We start from the raw sequence: 23,130 nt of genomic DNA, 5'->3' as shown, positions 1-23,130 counted from the left end.
AGATTGCCTTCGTTTTCTTCATGGTGACGGGTTTGGGATTTGTCAGAACAAGCAGGTGAATCCATACATCATGAATTTTTAATGAATTTGAATAAATATAAAGTAAATGCGAAAAATCACCCGTCCCAGATAGCACGTAAGTTTGCAGCAACCGCGCAAGGTTGGCAATATTGCGCGGCAAGCTTGCCGCAAGCTTCAAATGTCCCACCTAACCTAAGCTTGCATGGTAAGCTTGCCGAAATATTGCAGTGTAAGGTTACTGCAAGATTGCACAGTAAGATTATCGCAAGATTGATCCATAAGCTTGCACAGTAAGATTATCGCAAGATTTCTCCGTAAGCTTGCACGATAAGCTTTTCGGAAGGTTGGTGCAAAGTTGCCAAATAACCTTGCCAATCAGCACAGAAGGTTGCAGCAAACTTGCAAACTTCTCTGCTGATTGGTCAAGGTTATTTGGCAACCTTGCACCAACCTTGCGACAAGCTTACCGTGCAAGCTCACTGAGCAGTCTTGCAACAACCTTACACTGCAATCTTTCGGTAAGCTTACCATGCATTCTTGCGATAATCTTACTGTGCAATCTTGCAGTAACCTTACACTGCAATTTTTCGGCAAGCTTACCATGCAAGCTTGTATTAGGTGGGACATTTGAAGCTTGCTGCAAGCTTACGTGCTATCTGGGGTCGTATGCACTTAAATTGAAGAAATCTGTAGTTTCATTCTCATCATTACATTTATAAAACTATTGTCTTTATTTAAATGCAAAATAATTATTTATAAATATTTCTCTTATTGTTACTTCAGTAAATTTCTAGAAAATTGTTCAATATTTTTCATGAATAGACCATTCAATAAATTGAATGATATATCATACATTTAAAAATTCAAGTACCTAAATCAAAATCAACCGGTTCTGTGGATTTGCCCATATAGAAAATAATTCCGCAATAAAAGGTACTTAAGCTCCTAAAAAATTTAGGTTATGTTTAGTGACAGTTTTGTCTTCAATAAAAAATTCTTTTTTAATTAGACAAAATTAAAAATAGATTTTATTGAATTTTTTTTATGTTATAGAAAAACATTAATGATTTGAATAAAGAGTAATTATTGTGTATTTTCAGCCCAAAAAGCAAAAATAACCTAAAGTTTTTTGGACCTCAGGTATACCTTTTGTCGCGAAGCGTTAAATATATTTCAATAATTTGAGACAATTAAAAATTAATACTTTCTTTCGCAGATATAGCTTCTTCACATGTATATAACTTTGTAAAAAAAGAAAATTATTATTTTCTTTGTTAAAAATATAATTGAAACATGTCATTTGAGGTGTGTTGTCATCAATAGATTACGGTTGGTTGGTGATTGGCTTGATGAAAGAGATTTGGCTAAATTAGAGCTTGGAAAATATAAACTGCATTTAACTTATATAATTAAAAAAAGAACAATTTTTTTTAAAGGGGCTTTGAAATGCTATTTTAATAGTCAAAGATTAATATAATATAAATTATTAAAAAACATTTAAAGAATTATAAATAAAATAAAATATTAATTAAAAGTAAAATTTTATTAAGAATTTAGTTTTGGCTTATTGTAAGTAAAATATTACTTCAAATATGTATTATAGTAAGAAAAAAAAGTGCTATGAAACATAATAGAAAAATAATAGAAGGAGAAAGAAGATATATAATTCAAATAAGAGAATTGAAAATTAAATTTAAACTATTCTTCTAATATAATAAAAAATAGATAAAAATTATTAACAGATAAATAAAATATAATTATACATTTTATAAAAGTAAAAATTATTTTAAAAATTATGGTAAAATCAAAATTATTATAAAATTATTATATTTTGAAATATTATAAAGATTTTGAGAAATTAAAATTCAGTTAAAGGAAAATGATTGACAGTTATAGACAATGGCATTGTTCTTGACAAGTGTTAAAAACTAAGTAAAAATAGTTTAAATGTAATTGGCTATCAAAATTACACGCCTCGAAAAGTTCAGACAGAAGGAGAAATTGGCGGTAAGAAATTAACAGAGGATAGAATATTTTGCCAAAACAGAATATTTAACAATTATATTTTTTTTTGAGAATTTTTGATTCTTATAATATATTTTTTTTCTATTAAATCGTATCTTTTGCTTTTAATTATTATAATTTTAATTAATAATTTTTTCCGCTATTTTCTTCAATTTTTTTTAAATTTTTTGGATATTTTTCTTCTTTTCTTAATTTTTTAAAATTATTTTACCACTTTTTAAAAAAAATTTTCCATTTCTGTCTGTAACTATTATTTCGGGTTTTTTTTTCAATTTTTTTCCATTTAGATTTTTTCAACCTAAATAAATATAAATGTATTTTTTTAAATTTGAAAAAATTAAATTTTTTGTTTCTATTGAAAGTCTATTTTTAATTTTGTGCATTGATTTATGTCATCGTGATTAATGTGAATGACCAATGCTTATTGACAGAAATAATAGTAATTTAATTTCTTTGAATTTAGAGAAAAGCAATTAAACTTTTATCTCTTTGCTCCAGATGCGAGTCAATACGCTCATTATGTCTTCAACACTATGAAGAGGAAACAATCTGGCAAAATTAGTTTTGAAGTAAGTACTTTTCTAATTGTTTATAGAAAATGAAGAAATAACTTTATCTTTAGAACTTAATTATCTTCTAACTCCATAAACTGTCAAATTTAATTTAATAATAACCAATTTAATAATTTTCTTTTTAAAACTTTTAAAAAAATACAAATATAATATTATTTTAATTAAACCGTTCAAAAATTAATTTGTATTAAAATATACAAAAAAATTTATTACACTTTTCATTTATGTTTTTTGCTTTGTTTTAGGTAATAAAAATATTAGATAAACGTAATTTCCAAGGAAATTGTTGTTAATAATTCATTTTAAAATAGTCGTTTCGATTGTAAAAAAAAATAAATAATCTTTTCTGTTCTAAAAGAAAAAAAAATTATGAATGACTTTTAATTAATTTTAGTATCAATATAAAATAATTTCCTGCAGAAAAAGAAAAAATTTCGCGTTAGCTTTCTGGATATTTTTTTAAAAACTAAACGTAGGTATTCATTTCTTTTTTTATTCAATATTAACAATTTTGTTTTAAAATCATAATTCCAGATTCAAATTAAAAAAGAAAAAAAATTTTTTATATTTAGTAATATTATTACTAGCAAAACACGCGCGCGCAAATACGCGCTACCAACATCCCATTGGTCAACTTTCTTATAAGAAAATTTTAAAATCATTATAATAATGTAATTTTATTATTCAAAATAATGATAAAATTACCAAAAAAATTTCTTGCACGAAATACACCCAAAAGTGTATTAAAAAATTGACTCCCCGATAGAAGTAAAGACAGACCCCTACTACCCGTAAAAACACCTAAATTCCATAAAAAATTTAATTTTTCTTAGACAGACGATTTCACAGCAAATTCTTGCACAAAATACTCCGAAAAGTGTAGAAAAAAATTGACAGCCAAATACAAGTAGAAGAAGACACCTATTACCACCCAAAATTCTAACATAACCTTAAAAAATATCCCCAAAAAATTCAATTTTTCTTAGGCAGACTTTTTATTGCAATTTCTTGCACAAAATACACCTAAAAGTGTAGAAAAAATTTGACAGCCCGATCCGAGTAGAGGAAGACCCCTATTTTGACCTTTTAAGCGTTTTTCGAAAAGAGAAAAATTTTCAACAAAATTCAATTTTTCTTAGGCAGACTATTTTATTGCAATTTCTTGCACAAAATACACGTAAAAGTGTAGAAAAAATTTGACAGCCCGATCCGAGTAGAGGAAGACACATATTTTGACCTTTAAATCGTATTTCGAAAAAAAAAATTTTCAAAAAAATTCAATTTTTCTTAGGCAGACTATTTTATTGCAATTTCTTGCACAAAATACACCTGAAAGTGTAGAAAAAATTTGACAGCCCCATCCGAGTAGAGGAAGACACATATTTTGACCTTTTAAGCGTTTTTCGAAAAAAAAAAATTTTCAAAAAAATTCAATTTTTCTTAGGCAGAATATTTTATTTCAATTTCTTGCACAAAATACACCTGAAAGTGTAGAAAAAATTTGACAGCCCGATCCGAGTAGGGGAAGACACATATTTTGACCTTTAAATCGTTTTTCGAAAAAAAAAATTTTCAAAAAAATTCAATTTTTCTTAGGCAGACTATTTTATTGCAATTTCTTGCACAAAATACACATAAAAGTGTAAAAAAAATTTGACAGCCCAATCAGAGTAGAGGAAGACACATATTTTGACCTTTTAAGCGTTTTTCGAAAAAAAAAAATTTTCAAAAAAATTCAATTTTTCTTAGGCAGAATATTTTATTTCAATTTCTTGCACAAAATACACCTGAAAGTGTAGAAAAAATTTGACAGCCCGATCCGAGTAGGGGAAGACACATATTTTGACCTTTAAATCGTTTTTCGAAAAAAAAAAATTTTCAAAAAAATTCAATTTTTCTTAGGCAGACTATTTTATTGCAATTTCTTGCACAAAATACACCTAAAAGTGTAGAAAAAATTTGACAGCCCGATCCGAGTAGAGGAAGACCCCTATTATGACCTTTTAAGAGATTTTCGAAAAAACAAAATTTTCAAAAATTTCAATTTTTCTTAGGCAGACTATTTTATTGCAATTTCTTGCACAAAATACACCTGAAAGTGTAGAAAAAATTTGACAGCCCGATCCGAGTAGGGGAAGACACATATTTTGACCTTTAAATCGTTTTTCGAAAAAAAAAATTTTCAAAAAAATTCAATTTTTCTTAGGCAGACTATTTTATTGCAATTTCTTGCACAAAATACACCTAAAAGTGTAGAAAAAATTTAACAGCCAGATCCGAGTAGAGGAAGACACAGATTTTGACCTTTAAATCGTTTTTCAAAAAAAAAAATTTTTCAAAAATTTCAATTTTTCTTAGGCAGACTATTTTATTGCAATTTCTTGCACAAAATACACCTAAAAGTGTAGAAAAAATTTGACAGCCCGATCCGAGTAGGGGAAGACACATATTTTGACCTTTAAATCGTTTTTCGAAAAAAAAAAATTTTCAAAAAAATTCAATTTTTCTTAGGCAGACTATTTTATTGCAATTTCTTGCACAAAATACACCTAAAAGTGTAGAAAAAATTTGACAGCCCGATCCGAGTAGGGGAAGACACATATTTTGACCTTTAAATCGTTTTTCGAAAAAAAAAAATTTTCAAAAAAATTCAATTTTTCTTAGGCAGAATATTTTATTTCAATTTCTTGCACAAAATACACCTGAAAGTGTAGAAAAAATTTGACAGCCCGATCCGAGTAGGGGAAGACACATATTTTGACCTTTAAATCGTTTTTCGAAAAAAAAAAATTTTCAAAAAAATTCAATTTTTCTTAGGCAGACTATTTTATTGCAATTTCTTGCACAAAATACACCTAAAAGTGTAGAAAAAATTTGACAGCCCGATCCGAGTAGAGGAAGACCCCTATTATGACCTTTTAAGAGATTTTCGAAAAAACAAAATTTTCAAAAATTTCAATTTTTCTTAGGCAGACTATTTTATTGCAATTTCTTGCACAAAATACACCTGAAAGTGTAGAAAAAATTTGACAGCCCGATCCGAGTAGAGGAAGACACATATTTTGACCTTTAAATCGTATTTCGAAAAAAAAAATTTTTTAAAAAATTCAATTTTTCTTAGGCAGACTATTTTATTGCAATTTCTTGCACAAAATACACCTGAAAGTGTAGAAAAAATTTGACAGCCCCATCCGAGTAGAGGAAGACACATATTTTGAGCTTTAAATCGTATTTCGAAAAAAAAAATTTTCAAAAAAATTCAATTTTTCTTAGGCAGACTATTTTATTGCAATTTCTTGCACAAAATACACATAAAAGTGTAAAAAAAATTTGACAGCCCAATCAGAGTAGAGGAAGACACATATTTTGACCTTTTAAGCGTTTTTCGAAAAAAAAAAATTTTCAAAAAAATTCAATTTTTCTTAGGCAGAATATTTTATTTCAATTTCTTGCACAAAATACACCTGAAAGTGTAGAAAAAATTTGACAGCCCGATCCGAGTAGGGGAAGACACATATTTTGACCTTTAAATCGTTTTTCGAAAAAAAAAATTTTCAAAAAAATTCAATTTTTCTTAGGCAGACTATTTTATTGCAATTTCTTGCACAAAATACACATAAAAGTGTAAAAAAAATTTGACAGCCCAATCAGAGTAGAGGAAGACACATATTTTGACCTTTTAAGCGTTTTTCGAAAAAAAAAAATTTTCAAAAAAATTCAATTTTTCTTAGGCAGAATATTTTATTTCAATTTCTTGCACAAAATACACCTGAAAGTGTAGAAAAAATTTGACAGCCCCATCCGAGTAGAGGAAGACACATATTTTGAGCTTTAAATCGTATTTCGAAAAAAAAAATTTTCAAAAAAATTCAATTTTTCTTAGGCAGACTATTTTATTGCAATTTCTTGCACAAAATACACATAAAAGTGTAAAAAAAATTTGACAGCCCAATCAGAGTAGAGGAAGACACATATTTTGACCTTTTAAGCGTTTTTCGAAAAAAAAAAATTTTCAAAAAAATTCAATTTTTCTTAGGCAGAATATTTTATTTCAATTTCTTGCACAAAATACACCTGAAAGTGTAGAAAAAATTTGACAGCCCGATCCGAGTAGGGGAAGACACATATTTTGACCTTTAAATCGTTTTTCGAAAAAAAAAATTTTCAAAAAAATTCAATTTTTCTTAGGCAGACTATTTTATTGCAATTTCTTGCACAAAATACACATAAAAGTGTAAAAAAAATTTGACAGCCCAATCAGAGTAGAGGAAGACACATATTTTGACCTTTTAAGCGTTTTTCGAAAAAAAAAAATTTTCAAAAAAATTCAATTTTTCTTAGGCAGAATATTTTATTTCAATTTCTTGCACAAAATACACCTGAAAGTGTAGAAAAAATTTGACAGCCCGATCCGAGTAGGGGAAGACACATATTTTGACCTTTAAATCGTTTTTCGAAAAAAAAAAATTTTCAAAAAAATTCAATTTTTCTTAGGCAGACTATTTTATTGCAATTTCTTGCACAAAATACACCTAAAAGTGTAGAAAAAATTTGACAGCCCGATCCGAGTAGAGGAAGACCCCTATTATGACCTTTTAAGAGATTTTCGAAAAAACAAAATTTTCAAAAATTTCAATTTTTCTTAGGCAGACTATTTTATTGCAATTTCTTGCACAAAATACACCTGAAAGTGTAGAAAAAATTTGACAGCCCGATCCGAGTAGGGGAAGACACATATTTTGACCTTTAAATCGTTTTTCGAAAAAAAAAATTTTCAAAAAAATTCAATTTTTCTTAGGCAGACTATTTTATTGCAATTTCTTGCACAAAATACACCTGAAAGTGTAGAAAAAATTTGACAGCCCGATCCGAGTAGGGGAAGACACATATTATGACCTTTTAAGAGATTTTCGAAAAAACAAAATTTTCAAAAATTTCAATTTTTCTTAGGCAGACTATTTTATTGCAATTTCTTGCACAAAATACACCTGAAAGTGTAGAAAAAATTTGACAGCCCGATCCGAGTAGAGGAAGACACATATTTTGACCTTTAAATCGTATTTCAAAAAAAAAAATTTTTCAAAAATTTCAATTTTTCTTAGGCAGACTATTTTATTGCAATTTCTTGCACAAAATACACCTAAAAGTGTAGAAAAAATTTAACAGCCAGATCCGAGTAGAGGAAGACACAGATTTTGACCTTTAAATCGTTTTTCAAAAAAAAAAATTTTTCAAAAATTTCAATTTTTCTTAGGCAGACTATTTTATTGCAATTTCTTGCACAAAATACACCTAAAAGTGTAGAAAAAATTTGACAGCCCGATCCGAGTAGGGGAAGACACATATTTTGACCTTTAAATCGTTTTTCGAAAAAAAAATTTTCAAAAAAATTCAATTTTTCTTAGGCAGACTATTTTATTTCAATTTCTTGCACAAAATACACCTAAAAGTGTAGAAAAAATTTGACAGCCCGATCCGAGTAGAGGAAGACCCCTATTATGACCTTTTAAGAGATTTTCGAAAAAACAAAATTTTCAAAAATTTCAATTTTTCTTAGGCAGACTATTTTATTGCAATTTCTTGCACAAAATACACCTGAAAGTGTAGAAAAAATTTGACAGCCCGATCCGAGTAGGGGAAGACACATATTTTGACCTTTAAATCGTTTTTCGAAAAAAAAAATTTTCAAAAAAATTCAATTTTTCTTAGGCAGACTATTTTATTGCAATTTCTTGCACAAAATACACCTAAAAGTGTAGAAAAAATTTAACAGCCAGATCCGAGTAGAGGAAGACACAGATTTTGACCTTTAAATCGTTTTTCAAAAAAAAAAATTTTTCAAAAATTTCAATTTTTCTTAGGCAGACTATTTTATTGCAATTTCTTGCACAAAATACACCTAAAAGTGTAGAAAAAATTTGACAGCCCGATCCGAGTAGGGGAAGACACATATTTTGACCTTTAAATCGTTTTTCGAAAAAAAAAAATTTTCAAAAAAATTCAATTTTTCTTAGGCAGACTATTTTATTGCAATTTCTTGCACAAAATACACCTGAAAGTGTAGAAAAAATTTGACAGCCCGATCCGAGTAGAGGAAGACACATATTTTGACCTTTAAATCGTATTTCGAAAAAAAAAATTTTTTAAAAAATTCAATTTTTCTTAGGCAGACTATTTTATTGCAATTTCTTGCACAAAATACACCTGAAAGTGTAGAAAAAATTTGACAGCCCGATCCGAGTAGGGGAAGACACATATTTTGACCTTTAAATCGTTTTTCGAAAAAAAAAAATTTTCAAAAAAATTCAATTTTTCTTAGGCAGACTATTTTATTGCAATTTCTTGCACAAAATACACCTGAAAGTGTAGAAAAAATTTGACAGCCCGATCCGAGTAGAGGAAGACACATATTTTGACCTTTAAATCGTATTTCGAAAAAAAAAATTTTTTAAAAAATTCAATTTTTCTTAGGCAGACTATTTTATTGCAATTTCTTGCACAAAATACACCTGAAAGTGTAGAAAAAATTTGACAGCCCCATCCGAGTAGAGGAAGACACATATTTTGAGCTTTAAATCGTATTTCGAAAAAAAAAATTTTCAAAAAAATTCAATTTTTCTTAGGCAGACTATTTTATTTCAATTTCTTGCACAAAATACACCTGAAAGTGTAGAAAAAATTTGACAGCCCGATCCGAGTAGGGGAAGACACATATTTTGACCTTTAAATCGTTTTTCGAAAAAAAAAATTTTCAAAAAAATTCAATTTTTCTTAGGCAGACTATTTTATTGCAATTTCTTGCACAAAATACACCTAAAAGTGTAGAAAAAATTTGACAGCCCGATCCGAGTAGAGGAAGACCCCTATTATGACCTTTTAAGAGATTTTCGAAAAAACAAAATTTTCAAAAATTTCAATTTTTCTTAGGCAGACTATTTTATTGCAATTTCTTGCACAAAATACACCTGAAAGTGTAGAAAAAATTTGACAGCCCGATCCGAGTAGGGGAAGACACATATTTTGACCTTTAAATCGTTTTTCGAAAAAAAAAATTTTCAAAAAAATTCAATTTTTCTTAGGCAGACTATTTTATTGCAATTTCTTGCACAAAATACACCTGAAAGTGTAGAAAAAATTTGACAGCCCGATCCGAGTAGGGGAAGACACATATTATGACCTTTTAAGAGATTTTCGAAAAAACAAAATTTTCAAAAATTTCAATTTTTCTTAGGCAGACTATTTTATTGCAATTTCTTGCACAAAATACACCTGAAAGTGTAGAAAAAATTTGACAGCCCGATCCGAGTAGAGGAAGACACATATTTTGACCTTTAAATCGTATTTCAAAAAAAAAAATTTTTCAAAAATTTCAATTTTTCTTAGGCAGACTATTTTATTGCAATTTCTTGCACAAAATACACCTAAAAATGTAGAAAAAATTTAACAGCCAGATCCGAGTAGAGGAAGACACAGATTTTGACCTTTAAATCGTTTTTCAAAAAAAAAAATTTTTCAAAAATTTCAATTTTTCTTAGGCAGACTATTTTATTGCAATTTCTTGCACAAAATACACCTAAAAGTGTAGAAAAAATTTGACAGCCCGATCCGAGTAGGGGAAGACACATATTTTGACCTTTAAATCGTTTTTCGAAAAAAAAATTTTCAAAAAAATTCAATTTTTCTTAGGCAGACTATTTTATTTCAATTTCTTGCACAAAATACACCTAAAAGTGTAGAAAAAATTTGACAGCCCGATCCGAGTAGAGGAAGACCCCTATTATGACCTTTTAAGAGATTTTCGAAAAAACAAAATTTTCAAAAATTTCAATTTTTCTTAGGCAGACTATTTTATTGCAATTTCTTGCACAAAATACACCTGAAAGTGTAGAAAAAATTTGACAGCCCGATCCGAGTAGGGGAAGACACATATTTTGACCTTTAAATCGTTTTTCGAAAAAAAAAATTTTCAAAAAAATTCAATTTTTCTTAGGCAGACTATTTTATTGCAATTTCTTGCACAAAATACACCTAAAAGTGTAGAAAAAATTTGACAGCCCGATCCGAGTAGGGGAAGACACATATTTTGACCTTTAAATCGTTTTTCGAAAAAAAAATTTTCAAAAAAATTCAATTTTTCTTAGGCAGACTATTTTATTGCAATTTCTTGCACAAAATACACCTAAAAGTGTAGAAAAAATTTAACAGCCAGATCCGAGTAGAGGAAGACACAGATTTTGACCTTTAAATCGTTTTTCAAAAAAAAAAATTTTTCAAAAATTTCAATTTTTCTTAGGCAGACTATTTTATTGCAATTTCTTGCACAAAATACACCTAAAAGTGTAGAAAAAATTTGACAGCCCGATCCGAGTAGGGGAAGACACATATTTTGACCTTTAAATCGTTTTTCGAAAAAAAAAAATTTTCAAAAAAATTCAATTTTTCTTAGGCAGACTATTTTATTGCAATTTCTTGCACAAAATACACCTGAAAGTGTAGAAAAAATTTGACAGCCCGATCCGAGTAGAGGAAGACACATATTTTGACCTTTAAATCGTATTTCGAAAAAAAAAATTTTTTAAAAAATTCAATTTTTCTTAGGCAGACTATTTTATTGCAATTTCTTGCACAAAATACACCTAAAAGTGTAGAAAAAATTTGACAGCCCGATCCGAGTAGAGGAAGACCCCTATTATGACCTTTTAAGAGATTTTCGAAAAAACAAAATTTTCAAAAATTTCAATTTTTCTTAGGCAGACTATTTTATTGCAATTTCTTGCACAAAATACACCTGAAAGTGTAGAAAAAATTTGACAGCCCGATCCGAGTAGAGGAAGACACATATTTTGACCTTTAAATCGTATTTCAAAAAAAAAAATTTTTCAAAAATTTCAATTTTTCTTAGGCAGACTATTTTATTGCAATTTCTTGCACAAAATACACCTAAAAGTGTAGAAAAAATTTAACAGCCAGATCCGAGTAGAGGAAGACACAGATTTTGACCTTTAAATCGTTTTTCAAAAAAAAAAATTTTTCAAAAATTTCAATTTTTCTTAGGCAGACTATTTTATTGCAATTTCTTGCACAAAATACACCTAAAAGTGTAGAAAAAATTTGACAGCCCGATCCGAGTAGGGGAAGACACATATTTTGACCTTTAAATCGTTTTTCGAAAAAAAAAAATTTTCAAAAAAATTCAATTTTTCTTAGGCAGACTATTTTATTGCAATTTCTTGCACAAAATACACCTAAAAGTGTAGAAAAAATTTAACAGCCAGATCCGAGTAGAGGAAGACACAGATTTTGACCTTTAAATCGTTTTTCAAAAAAAAAAATTTTTCAAAAATTTCAATTTTTCTTAGGCAGACTATTTTATTTCAAATTCTTGCACAAAATACACCTAAAAGTGTAGAAAAAATTTGACAGCCCGATCCGAGTAGAGGAAGACCCCTATTATGACCTTTTAAGAGATTTTCGAAAAAACAAAATTTTCAAAAATTTCAATTTTTCTTAGGCAGACTATTTTATTGCAATTTCTTGCACAAAATACACCTGAAAGTGTAGAAAAAATTTGACAGCCCGATCCGAGTAGAGGAAGACACATATTTTGACCTTTAAATCGTATTTCAAAAAAAAAAATTTTTCAAAAATTTCAATTTTTCTTAGGCAGACTATTTTATTGCAATTTCTTGCACAAAATACACCTAAAAGTGTAGAAAAAATTTAACAGCCAGATCCGAGTAGAGGAAGACACAGATTTTGACCTTTAAATCGTTTTTCAAAAAAAAAAATTTTTCAAAAATTTCAATTTTTCTTAGGCAGACTATTTTATTGCAATTTCTTGCACAAAATACACCTAAAAGTGTAGAAAAAATTTGACAGCCCGATCCGAGTAGAGGAAGACACCTGTTACCACGCTTAAGGCAACCGTCTTAAAAAAACTTCAATTTTTCTTAGACAAATAATTTTTACATTTTTTAACTGCTAAATTGTCAATTTTCCCCTAAATCCTTCATCAGCGACTGAAAATACATCTAGAATGCTTATGGAGAAAGTTTTAAAGCCCTTAATGTTTGTACAGGAGCTTGAATAAACAATAAAATGCCTTGTATTTTATTATTATATTTTTATTATATTTTTTTTGATAAATAGCAGAAAATAATTTTTTTTATTGATATTTAATAAAATTAATTTTCTGTCCTTGCAGGAATTTTTAGCTATTCTTTCTAAAGTATCTCGGGGTTCAGTGGAAGAAAAACTTCAATGGGTATTTGGACTTTATGATTTAGATGGCGATGGACTAATCAGTAAAGAAGAGATGCTAGACGTTGTGGAATCAATTTATGAGATGCTAGGTCGTTACACGCAACCCCAAATTGCTGAACCACAAGTAGCAGCACGTGAACATGTCGATCGAATATTTCACGTAAGAAAGATTTAATCCTTCTTGAAAATTATACATAACAAATCAAATTTTTCTTTCCACCGTATAAGTAAGAATTAAAAAAAGAAATTCATTTTTATGAAATAAAATTTAGGGTCAATTTGAAATTCGAATAATTTAAAACTGAAATATTATAAACTAAAATTACAACTGAAGTTAATTAAAATTTTATCAATTTTCGATCGATTGAATTTGTATTTGATTAAAATTTAAATTTTAATAATTTTGTTTTAACCAATAAAAATTAGAATTGTTTTAACGTTGGAGCAATTGAAATGTATAAATTAAAATTTAGATTGAAATGAAATTTGGATGAATTAAAATTTGAATCTATTTTTATACTCTATAATAGATTATTTTCCCTTAAATTTACTTGATTCGTTGACAGAAAAATTTTCCCTAATTTCTAGCTACTTTGAGTTATTTTATTTTCAATTTTTATTGCAATTGAAAAGTGTTTTTTTAACAATCTTTTTTTGTGATCGATTGTTTCAGCAAATGGATGCAAATAAAGATGGAGTTGTGACAATCGAGGAATTGGTCCAATGGTGCTCTAAAGATGAGCATCTTCTACAAAGCTTGAACACTCTCGATACAGTCTTATGAGATCTTTATTCAATTTCGTGAATTATAATCACATTCTAATTCCCATTTTCCTTGAGTAAAATATAATTAAGGCGTTAAAAGATTATTTACGAATACTATCTATAAAAAAAAGAAGTTAATTTCAATTTTCCGAAAGTTAACATCAAAAGTTACTCGCAATTTTACAAAAAAAAGAAAAATATTTCAAATACAATTCCATTATCTTCTCTTTGAAAATGTTGATTAATTGAAAAATTAAATATAAATACAACTATATCTAAGGAATTAATAAATTAATTATATAAGATTAATAAAATAATTTTTAAAAATTTCCAACTAAAATTGAAATCGTTGAATATAATGAAAACGAATGTTCAAAATTTTAAATACTTCTATAAATGTATTAAAATGAAAATTAAGAAGATTTGAAAATAAAAATGAATACATTTTTTTCTAATATTCGATGTAAACAATATATTAAAAAGTTAACTGTGTATTTCTCATTGAAAAATCTTTTTGAGGAATTAAGCATTGTTTAATATGATAAGCAAAAAAAAAACTTGTTGATAAAAAACCAATAAGAAAAGAATTTTACAAACATCATGAAGCAAGACAAATAAATTGCAAAGACAGAACATTTTAAATATTGCATTATTTACAAAAAAAATATATATATATATTAGTAGTAAGACATAAATATTGTTAAGAGAAAAATTAAATATTTTATTTCGCACGAATTATAGTTTTATTAAATATTAAAGAAATTTTCAAAATTTTTGCTTTTTTGAATATTAAAAGTTGATAAAAAAATTATTATTTTTTCAAAAGAAAATTGTAATATTCAGCAAAACTATCGGCTAAATTTTTAAGGAAATATAATTTATTTCTGTTAAAAAAAATATTATTGAATTCATAACAAATGTAAATGAATTCGTAAAATATTTTTTTACGCCTTTTTGTAAATATGTACGTACCTTTTACTCACCCATGTCTTTCAAAATGCTTTTCGCTTAATGCGATAAAATCTATTTGCTGATAGAAGAAATATTTAACGAGATTCTTGTCTCTAAAAAAAATAATATATATTACAAAAGATATAAAATATACAATATATACAAAAATATTTTCCTGAGATATTAAAAAACAAAAAAAAACAAAAACAAAAAACAAAGAGAACAAAAAGAAACAAATATCGTCAGTGATGTAGTTGGAACATAAACAGGGTAATCTTAAGAAAAAACCTCAGTATGTATACTAAAAATTTTTTTTTTTCTATTTATTTCAAATTTGAAAAAATTAAAAATTTTAATAATATATACAATAGAGAGAAAGATATATATATAGAGAGAGAATAAAAATTATTTTAAATAAATTGTTGAAGACAAATTAAATTGTTGAATAAATTTTTTTTAAACTTCTATCACTACATCACTGGCTTGAATGCCATTAAAATGTCTTTCAAATTTTTGACAAATTTTCCATAAATTAAAAAAGTCATTGTCATAGTTTTATAATTATTATTTTTTTTTTTTTATTTACAAACTTTGTACCTATATTTATTGTATGTATTTTAAAAACAAAATTAATGTTGAAATGTGAGAATTAATAAAATTTAAACGAAAAAAAGTGTAGAAATAAAAAAAATGAAAATTAAATTTTTCTTGGCAATGACACTATTATAATAATAAATTATTATTATTATTATTATTAAATTCTGAAAAATATATAACTTATTTTATTTTAAAACTATATTTAAAAAGAAAGTTGATCTATAGTTAATTAACAAAAGTTGATTGTATCTAAAGAATTTAGAAAAATGTTAAAAAATTCCGGATGTTTTGAAGAAACTTTAAAAAGAAGATTGAGAATGTTTAAAAAAAATGAAGAGAGAAAAATGTTTTATATATTTTCAATGTTTAAATTATAAATATTAAAATGTTCAGTATTTATTCTCTTAATAAAATAAAATATTGCAAAATAATGAAATAATAAATTCATAATTTTTATTTACATTTTATTGATACTTACATTATAAATAATAAATTAATAGTTAAGAAGTTCATTCGAATTATTAATGTATTTTAAGGAAAAGTGTGACTTTCAATTTTTATAAAATAGAAAATAATTTATTTTGCTAAATTTATTAGAATTTATATTTATTTATAATTTTTTTTTTTTTTTTTTTTTTAATAATTATAAACTCTTCATTTTTTTTTTGTTAAACAAACACAAATTTAGTAGAGTTCCTGTAAATTCAAGAACAATAAAAATTAAACAGCTAAAATAAAAAAAAAAACTTACTGAACGAAATAAAACGCTGAAACCTTGTGTGATTTTCCTGTACCTCGAGTATTATATAAACTATATTATATATATTGTAATTAAATATTACATGATAGATTGATTAAATTATATTATTACACATAAATTATTGTTTTTATTCATAAAAACCTCTACTTCCGAAACCTAATTATAATTTTATATAATATTACTATTTAATTGTCGTTCATTTATTATTAAATTATTTATTTGATACAATGTAAATAGGCATACAAAAATTTTAATTAAATTTATAATTTTGAAATTTCGCGCGTTTAATCAATACAACATTTCAGGTAAAAATGAAAATGAAAGAATTTAATAAAAATACATTTTACAGAATAAATTCAAGTATAATTTTATATTTACATTTAAAATGTATAGAACTATGTATTTTTTTTTTATTTAAAAATATTTTATTTGAAATTATTTTCAAAATAGGTACATGCGTATAAAAGGTAAGAAATTTGATATGCGTAGTATATGCACTTCCGTGTCGTCTGCTACTGGTCGGATAGCTATCAAAAAATTTTTTTTATCTCCATTTGTTTTTGTGTCAAATCCTCTTTACAATTTACAAAATAACTTTATACTTGAATGAAATGTAGTTTTTTTAATACTCTAAACAAATTATTATTACTTTAAGACTGTAATAAAAGATTTAATTTGTATTTCTAAGTTAGAATAAAACAAACATAATGCTTTTTGAGGTTAACTTCTATTTATCTTATTTTTCGAATAGATCAAATATAATGATAAATGACATAATTAAATACTTCCAAATAATTCTTCTTGATGAACATCGCACAATTTAATTTTCGGAAATAATGACAAATTACATAAATAAGTGTTTTCGATTATTTCATTTAAAAATGTCAAGAATAAAATGGTTTTTAAAACGAGCCTCTTGCTACAAGTGGTAATTATTTACATTATAAATTCATATAGATATTTAATTATAAATTCATTTTGGTGCACTTTAACAAAACCTGATAAATCCATTTTTGAAAATAATTTTCCAATTATAATTTTATAAAAAATTGTATTAAAAACAATTTCAAAGATGTATTTAAAAGGTTACGTTAATTTCATCCTCAATTAGTAATTTGAATTTATTCTTTTTCTTTTTTTTTATCATTTAGGTTTAATATCAAAGAAAAATATAGACGTCTTCTTATTATTGTCAAGTCTCTTTTTTATAATGACTTTTTAAGCTGGAGTTATGTTTGTGATATTTTATTGGAGCCAATTTTTTGGTTTGTAGAAAATTTTACATCTTCTCTTGGTCCAGTAAGTAGAAATAAATATTTTTATTTAAAAAAATATTCTCATTTAATTATTTAGCAATGCGAGAACAAAATTTCTATATTTATAAACAAATTTAATTATATATTTGTGAAGTTAAAAGGGAATTTTCTGGAATTTTTTATGAATAAATTAAAGTAACTATTAGTTGCAAAAATTTTTTTTTACTTTTTTCCCAAAGCAAATGCAAATTAAAAATTTTGCCTTAACATATGATATATCTTATATTCATTAAGTAAATAATTATATTTACTACTATTTATTAAATCTAATAAATGATTTTTGAAATTTGGATAACAATTAATTAATTTTTTTCAGTGAAATATTTGGTTTTTTAATATAAATAAAAATTATTTGATTCAATTTTATTTTATCAATTCAACTTCAAATAACGTAAATTATTCATTAATATGAATAATTTATTATTTAATACTAATACCAACATTTAACTTCAAAAAATTTTTACGGCGTCGAATATTAAATTATCGATTTTCTATTTAGAAAAATTGTATAAAGTGGAATTTAATATTATGCAAAATTTTTCAATTTACATTTAACTATTTTAAAAATTTTTAAATTAATATAATTTCAATTTAACAAAATTTTGTGTCTACAAAAATAGACAAAAAAACGAACTAAGTAGAATTTTTCTTAAATGAGAATTCTGTTAAATAAAAATTAGTTGGAATTAAAATTTTCTTTAATAAAAACTTTGTTAATTAAAAATTTTTTTAAATAGAAATTCTTTTAATTTTTCTGTTATCACGATTGGATGATAAATTTATTTTTCCAGGTATTTGTGACAATAGTGAGTCTTTTAAAAGTGTTCATAGTATTTATTGCTTATTGGATTGGTTTACCATATTGGTGGGAAAAAAGTCCAACGTCAACAATTTTTCTTCTTATCTTTGGAAATTGGTTATTAATAAATGTCACATTTCATTATTATATGGGAGTAAAAGTGACTGCAGGCTATCCACCTCAGGGTGGTTTAATTCCAGAGGCTGTTAGTATTTGTAAAAAATGCATTAAACCAAAACCACCAAGAACTCATCATTGTTCTGTTTGCAATAAATGTGTTCTCAAAATGGATCATCACTGTCGTATCCTTATTAAATTATTGTTATTAATTGAAAAATTTTACTAAAACTATTTTGTTTATCAGAATTGTCACAAGTTAGGAAAATCAGGAAAATTTTTATTGAAATTTTTAATAGATAAATAATTCCAATATTAAAAAAAGTTTCAATTAAAAGTTTTGATTTTTTCTATTTTTAAAACATTTTAAACTTAAAAATTTTGAAAAATAATTCAATTATCAAAGAATTTAATCCAAAATTATGAAATAATTAAATTTTTTAAATTAATAATAATTTAAATTTGATTTTTTGAAAACAAATGAATTTTTGAATTAAAAGAATTGTAAAAAAAATTGAAATTTCGTAAAATTTTATTGAAAGCATTGAAAATAATTGAATTTAAAAAAAAAATCCAGTTAAACTTTTGAAAAAATGTAATTAAATTTTTTTTTTTTTAAGAATTTAAATTGTTCTTTATACAATGTTTAACATAATTTTTATTTAATCGAATTATCATTTATCGCAATTTTTTTAAAAATAAAATTCTTATTTGTTATAAAAGAACAAAATTAGCAAGTGTCAGGGAAAAACACAAAATATTGTCTGTAAGTCATGGAAAATTATAATGATAATTTTGTGGCAAACCTGTTTATCTTCATGAATGTTTATATTTTTTTAAATTTATTTTCTTAACGAAAAAAATTTTAGCTTGGTTAAATAATTGCGTGGGACATTATAATCATCGACATTTTTTCCAATACATGGCATTTACTGTGATTGGTGTACTATTTATAATGATATTTGGATTAGAAATAGCGTACGAAGAATTTTTTCCAGATGATCCAGAATTAGATGGACATCCAGTTCGAATTAATAATTCAGTTATAATACCTGTGGTAAAATATTATTTGTATTATACTCTCAAAAATTGTATATAATAATAAATATTAATAATTTATTATTCATAATTAAATAAATTATTATTATTAATTTATAATAATTATATTTTTGATTAGATGGAATCTATGGATCATTTAACAAAAGAGGAACGAGATAAAATAGTTCAACATGCAGTGGATAGAGCTTTTGGTGAATTTCGACGAAAATTAATTATTTTTGCTGCATTAATTTGTGTCGCGACACTTGCTGCGCTTGGAGCTTTAACTTGGTGGCATGCGGGTCTTATTTCACAAGGTGAAACCAGTATTGAAGCTCATATTAATCGTTCCGAGCAAGAAAAAAATAAATCCCTTGGACGAAAATATCGAAATCCTTATGATCTTGGATCAAGAGAAAATTGGAGGCAATTTTTAGGATTAAATGGCAGGTACGTTTCAATTTTATTATTAGATTGATCATATGAAAAATTTAAAAATAATTTTTTTTTCTTTTCCAAATGTTTATAAAAAAAAACCAAAATTTGCTCCAAAATATTTCAAAAAAAAAAAAAAAAAAAGAAACATTTTATTTAAATAAAATTAAATTTATTTAAATTTTAAAACAAATTTGAAGAATTTTAAATTAAACATAATAAAAAAAAAAAAAAAAAACAGTAAATTATAAAATTATTTCCCAGAACATGGTGGTACATTCTTTTACCATCAACTCACGGTCCCTATGGAAATGGACTCACATGGAAGACTGCTCACAATATAAAAATATCCTAAATCGGATAATTATTATTTATTCTAAAAAAAAATTGTAAATATTTATATAATGTATAAAATCTTTTAAACACACTTGGCCTTTTAAATATAAAAACAAAAGAAATTTTTCTATTAATTTTATTTCGTTTCATTAAATCATCTATCTTAAAATAAATTCAGAATTTATGTATATGTACAATTATTATTAGTATTATTATTATTATTATAAAGAGAAATTATTCGACTTTCATTGTGATTATTTATTTGACGATTCAATGCTTTTTTAGAGGCATTTTATAAACCCAAACAGTGTCAATTCCATGACCAATTGTCATCACTGGCATTGAATTTGGCAATGGAAAACGACAAGCAACCACAATGGTATTTTTATTTAATTCATTATTGAATTTTTTTTCAATGTCGGCCATCATTTGTGAGACGCCGAATATTACAATATTATTATAATTTGATAAATTACATTTCCATAAATCGCCTCTAAAGAATGATGCATTTGACGATAGACCCTTTGTGAGGGCTAAAACTTTTGAATAAGCAATTAAACATGGATTTAATTCAATACCATATGCTTTGAAACCAGATTTAGCTGCTGCAACAACTATACGACCATCACCACTGCCAAGATCAATGAGTGTTCCATTGCGTCCTGATAAGGCTTTTAAAATATTGTCAACTTGCTTTGTTGTCGCTGGCACATAAGGTAGACATACTTTTCTCAATGCTGGACTAACAAAAGGAATGCAAATTACACTTAAAATTGTTGCCAAACCTCCTGTCAATGATACGAGAATTAATCCCCATTTTGATGATGAATTTGTATCTTTCGATACTTCAAGAGACATTATTTTTTCACGAAATTCCTCATCTATAAAAAAAATTGTTTTATATTAGATAAATAGTTATATTTCTATTAAATAATTATTTTTATTAATAATTATTGTTCAAAATAGTCTAATTTATTTATATTAATTCATTAGTGTATAGATTTATTTATTTATTCAATATATCAAAATATTAGGTGAAAATTAATTTTTTTACCAGTGAAATGTCCAAATTTCAACACATTTTTAAATTAAATTGTTCTGGAAAATTTATAAATAAAATTTTTATTAAATAGTCAATTTACAATCCCAAAAAAATTTGAAAAGGACGATTTTTTTTTTATTATTACTAAATTTAATTAGTTAATAAGTTAATTTTATTGAATTCTTTAATAAGAATAATTCTGTAAGAATATTTATCAAGAAAATTTATTTCAAATATTTCAGAATCCAACTAAAAGAAATTTTCAAAATTTTTATTAAATAGGACAAATTTAAAAAAAAATTCTTAAAATTCGATTTTTAAAATTTTCTGAATTTGAATTCAAGCAATTTATTCAAATATAAAAATTTTACGTAGTTTTTTTAGTTTTAATAGTCAAAAAAAATTTCGAAAAATAATTATAAGTTTCAAATTTTTAAATAATTGATTGGCAGAAGATTTGAATTGAAATTTTTCTGCAAATTTAAATTGCTGTAGTTTTTTTTTTAAATTTCTATCAACAATTATTCCATTTTAGTGTTTTGATTTGAAACTTTTTTTAAACAATTTAATTATTAAAGAAATATTAAAATTATTTTTAAAAAATTGAATTTTGGAAGTGTTACAGTTAAAAATTTATTGAATTTCAAAAGATTTCGTTAAATTTCAGATATTAATTAAATTTTACAGAATTAAAAATAATTTATTAAATAATTTTAGATAAAATTTTGATAAGTAATTGAATATTCAAAGATTAATAATTCACATTTTTTTTTGAAAATAATTAAAACTTCGAGTGATTTTTAATTAAAATTTTTGTTGACTTCTGTTGATGGAGAATTTATTAGAAATTACAGGCAAAAATTGAATTTCAAATATTTTTAATCGAAAAATGCTTTCAGATAATCGAATTTTCGAAGAATATTATAAAAATCAGTAAAAATAATAATTAAATTTCGGAAGAGTTATAATTGAAATTATTAAATTTCAAAAAGTTTTAGATGAAAAATTTTGAAAATAATTCAATTTTAGAAATTTTTAAAGTAAATTTTTTTTAAATAATTGAATTTGTGAAGAATTTCATTAAAATTATTGAAAATAATTAATTTAGAGAAGAATTTTAGTTAAAAATTTGATAAATAAAAAATAAAATGTTTAAAATCCTATTGAGTTTAATTCGTATAAAATCTTAAATTTTGACATTTTACAGATAAATAATTTAAAAATTAATAAATACAATAATCAATTAATATTTATGTAAATTATACTATTTTGAACAATCAATGAAGAAATTGACATTACCTATATTATTTTCATACTTTTTTAAATTAAATTTTTACAGCTGTCAAATTAAACTTTATTCTGTGCAAATTCATCTTTAAAATTCAAATTCCAAGGTAAATATATAAAATTTTTATTAAATAATTGTCAAAAATGAATTGCATAAACATCAATAAAAATTATTGCGTATTATAAAATTTTTCTAAAACTGCCACAACGAATTTACGTTTAAATATATTTAAATTTCGCGCCTAAATATTTTATTTTATAACCTAAAAAAAGTCACGTGTAATTTGACATTTTAAGTATTATTATCACTAAACTTTCTGTAATGTATACGAAAATTTTATACATCAATAAATAATTATATTTGAAAATATTAAAAAATAAAATATGTATATTGAAATAATGTATTCAATTTTATTTCGGAAAGATTTGAAAATTAAAATGAAATAGGTACTACAGACAGTATATAAAATTTGCAGTAGTTTTCTTTAGCATTACAATGTAAAAAACTTATTGTAAATAGAAACTAGGACACTTTAAAATTAAATCTACCTGATTTTGAAAGTCGATCCCATTCAGTATTCAAAAAAACATTTGGTACATTGTATATACATATATACAATGTATTTTGTACCTGCTGCAAGCACAATGTTTCTCAAGGTCACAATACTCGCAATATCCCCACCCTCATTCCTATTTTCTTGTTATTCAGACTTTTTTTTTTGTCTTTTTATTTTTTTAAGTTCTTTGTTCCCTGTCGAAAGCAAGGTTGATAATAAAATGTAAAGTTCGTTCACATTTCACTGGCG

General features: G+C 24.9%; 3 protein-coding genes and 1 long non-coding RNA gene across 11 annotated transcripts in view; 2 read left to right on the top strand and 2 right to left on the bottom strand.

Annotated features, from left to right (window-relative positions):
* LOC127282628 (Kv channel-interacting protein 2-like) overlaps positions 1 to 15,824 on the top strand; it is a 44,179-nt gene extending 28,355 nt beyond the window's left edge. For all 4 annotated transcript variants that reach the window (XM_051306993.1, XM_051306994.1, XM_051306996.1 and 1 more), the window contains 3 exons: positions 2,545 to 2,615; positions 12,823 to 13,041; positions 13,555 to 15,824. In XM_051306993.1, coding sequence (XP_051162950.1) covers positions 2,545 to 2,615; positions 12,823 to 13,041; positions 13,555 to 13,665 — 401 coding nt within the window. In that variant the 3' untranslated portion in view covers positions 13,666 to 15,824. The remainder of the gene's footprint in view (positions 1 to 2,544; positions 2,616 to 12,822; positions 13,042 to 13,554) is intronic.
* Positions 3,352 to 12,777, bottom strand: LOC127282630 (uncharacterized). 5 transcript variants are annotated; one of them, XR_007843221.1, is made up of 17 exons: positions 12,168 to 12,777; positions 11,771 to 11,863; positions 11,407 to 11,466; positions 10,950 to 11,254; positions 10,555 to 10,797; positions 9,888 to 9,947; positions 9,634 to 9,735; positions 9,340 to 9,481; positions 8,883 to 9,035; positions 8,578 to 8,730; positions 7,607 to 7,666; positions 7,353 to 7,454; positions 7,058 to 7,200; positions 5,626 to 5,685; positions 5,371 to 5,473; positions 4,466 to 4,608; positions 3,352 to 3,855 (listed from the first exon to the last, which is right to left on the bottom strand). It is a non-coding gene; the product is annotated as an uncharacterized LOC127282630 (long non-coding RNA). The 5 variants fall into 5 exon arrangements; XR_007843223.1 differs by lacking the exon at positions 11,407 to 11,466 and having other exon boundaries at positions 10,555 to 10,646; positions 11,103 to 11,304; positions 11,761 to 11,863; positions 12,168 to 12,776; XR_007843220.1 differs by lacking the exon at positions 11,407 to 11,466 and having other exon boundaries at positions 11,103 to 11,304; positions 11,761 to 11,863; positions 12,168 to 12,774.
* Positions 15,825 to 16,454: 630 nt separating the features above from the next.
* On the top strand, positions 16,455 to 20,129 carry LOC127282512 (palmitoyltransferase ZDHHC16). The gene is made up of 6 exons (XM_051306785.1): positions 16,455 to 16,882; positions 17,106 to 17,253; positions 18,062 to 18,371; positions 19,056 to 19,243; positions 19,364 to 19,674; positions 19,924 to 20,129. Exons 1-6 carry the CDS (start codon positions 16,791 to 16,793, stop codon positions 20,012 to 20,014), a joined length of 1,140 nt encoding a protein of 379 aa, XP_051162742.1. The 5' UTR covers positions 16,455 to 16,790; the 3' UTR covers positions 20,015 to 20,129.
* Positions 20,116 to 23,084, bottom strand: LOC127282515 (ATP synthase subunit C lysine N-methyltransferase). The gene is made up of 2 exons (XM_051306787.1): positions 22,874 to 23,084; positions 20,116 to 20,876 (listed from the first exon to the last, which is right to left on the bottom strand). Exon 2 carries the CDS (start codon positions 20,851 to 20,853, stop codon positions 20,266 to 20,268), a length of 588 nt encoding a protein of 195 aa, XP_051162744.1. The 5' UTR covers positions 20,854 to 20,876; positions 22,874 to 23,084; the 3' UTR covers positions 20,116 to 20,265.
* Positions 23,085 to 23,130: the final 46 nt, after the last annotated feature.

Source organism: Leptopilina boulardi, unplaced genomic scaffold (assembly GCF_019393585.1).
Source record: "Leptopilina boulardi isolate dan_hultmark-lab unplaced genomic scaffold, ZJU_Lbou_2.1 LbouV2_300, whole genome shotgun sequence".
Taxonomy (NCBI): Eukaryota; Metazoa; Arthropoda; class Insecta; order Hymenoptera; family Figitidae; genus Leptopilina; species Leptopilina boulardi.
Note: the sequence above shows the minus strand (reverse complement) of the source record. Positions and strands in the feature narration are given on the sequence as shown.

Coding starts and splice junctions, on each gene's coding strand:
- LOC127282515 (XM_051306787.1), bottom strand. CDS start 20,853: ATGTCTCTTGAAGTATCGAAAGATACAAATTCATCATCAAAATGGGGA.
- LOC127282512 (XM_051306785.1), top strand. CDS start 16,791: ATGACAAATTACATAAATAAGTGTTTTCGATTATTTCATTTAAAAATG. Junction 16,883..17,105: donor CGAGCCTCTTGCTACAAGTG/GTAATTATTTAC, acceptor TTTATCATTTAG/GTTTAATATCAAAGAAAAAT. Junction 19,244..19,363: donor ATTCAGTTATAATACCTGTG/GTAAAATATTAT, acceptor ATTTTTGATTAG/ATGGAATCTATGGATCATTT.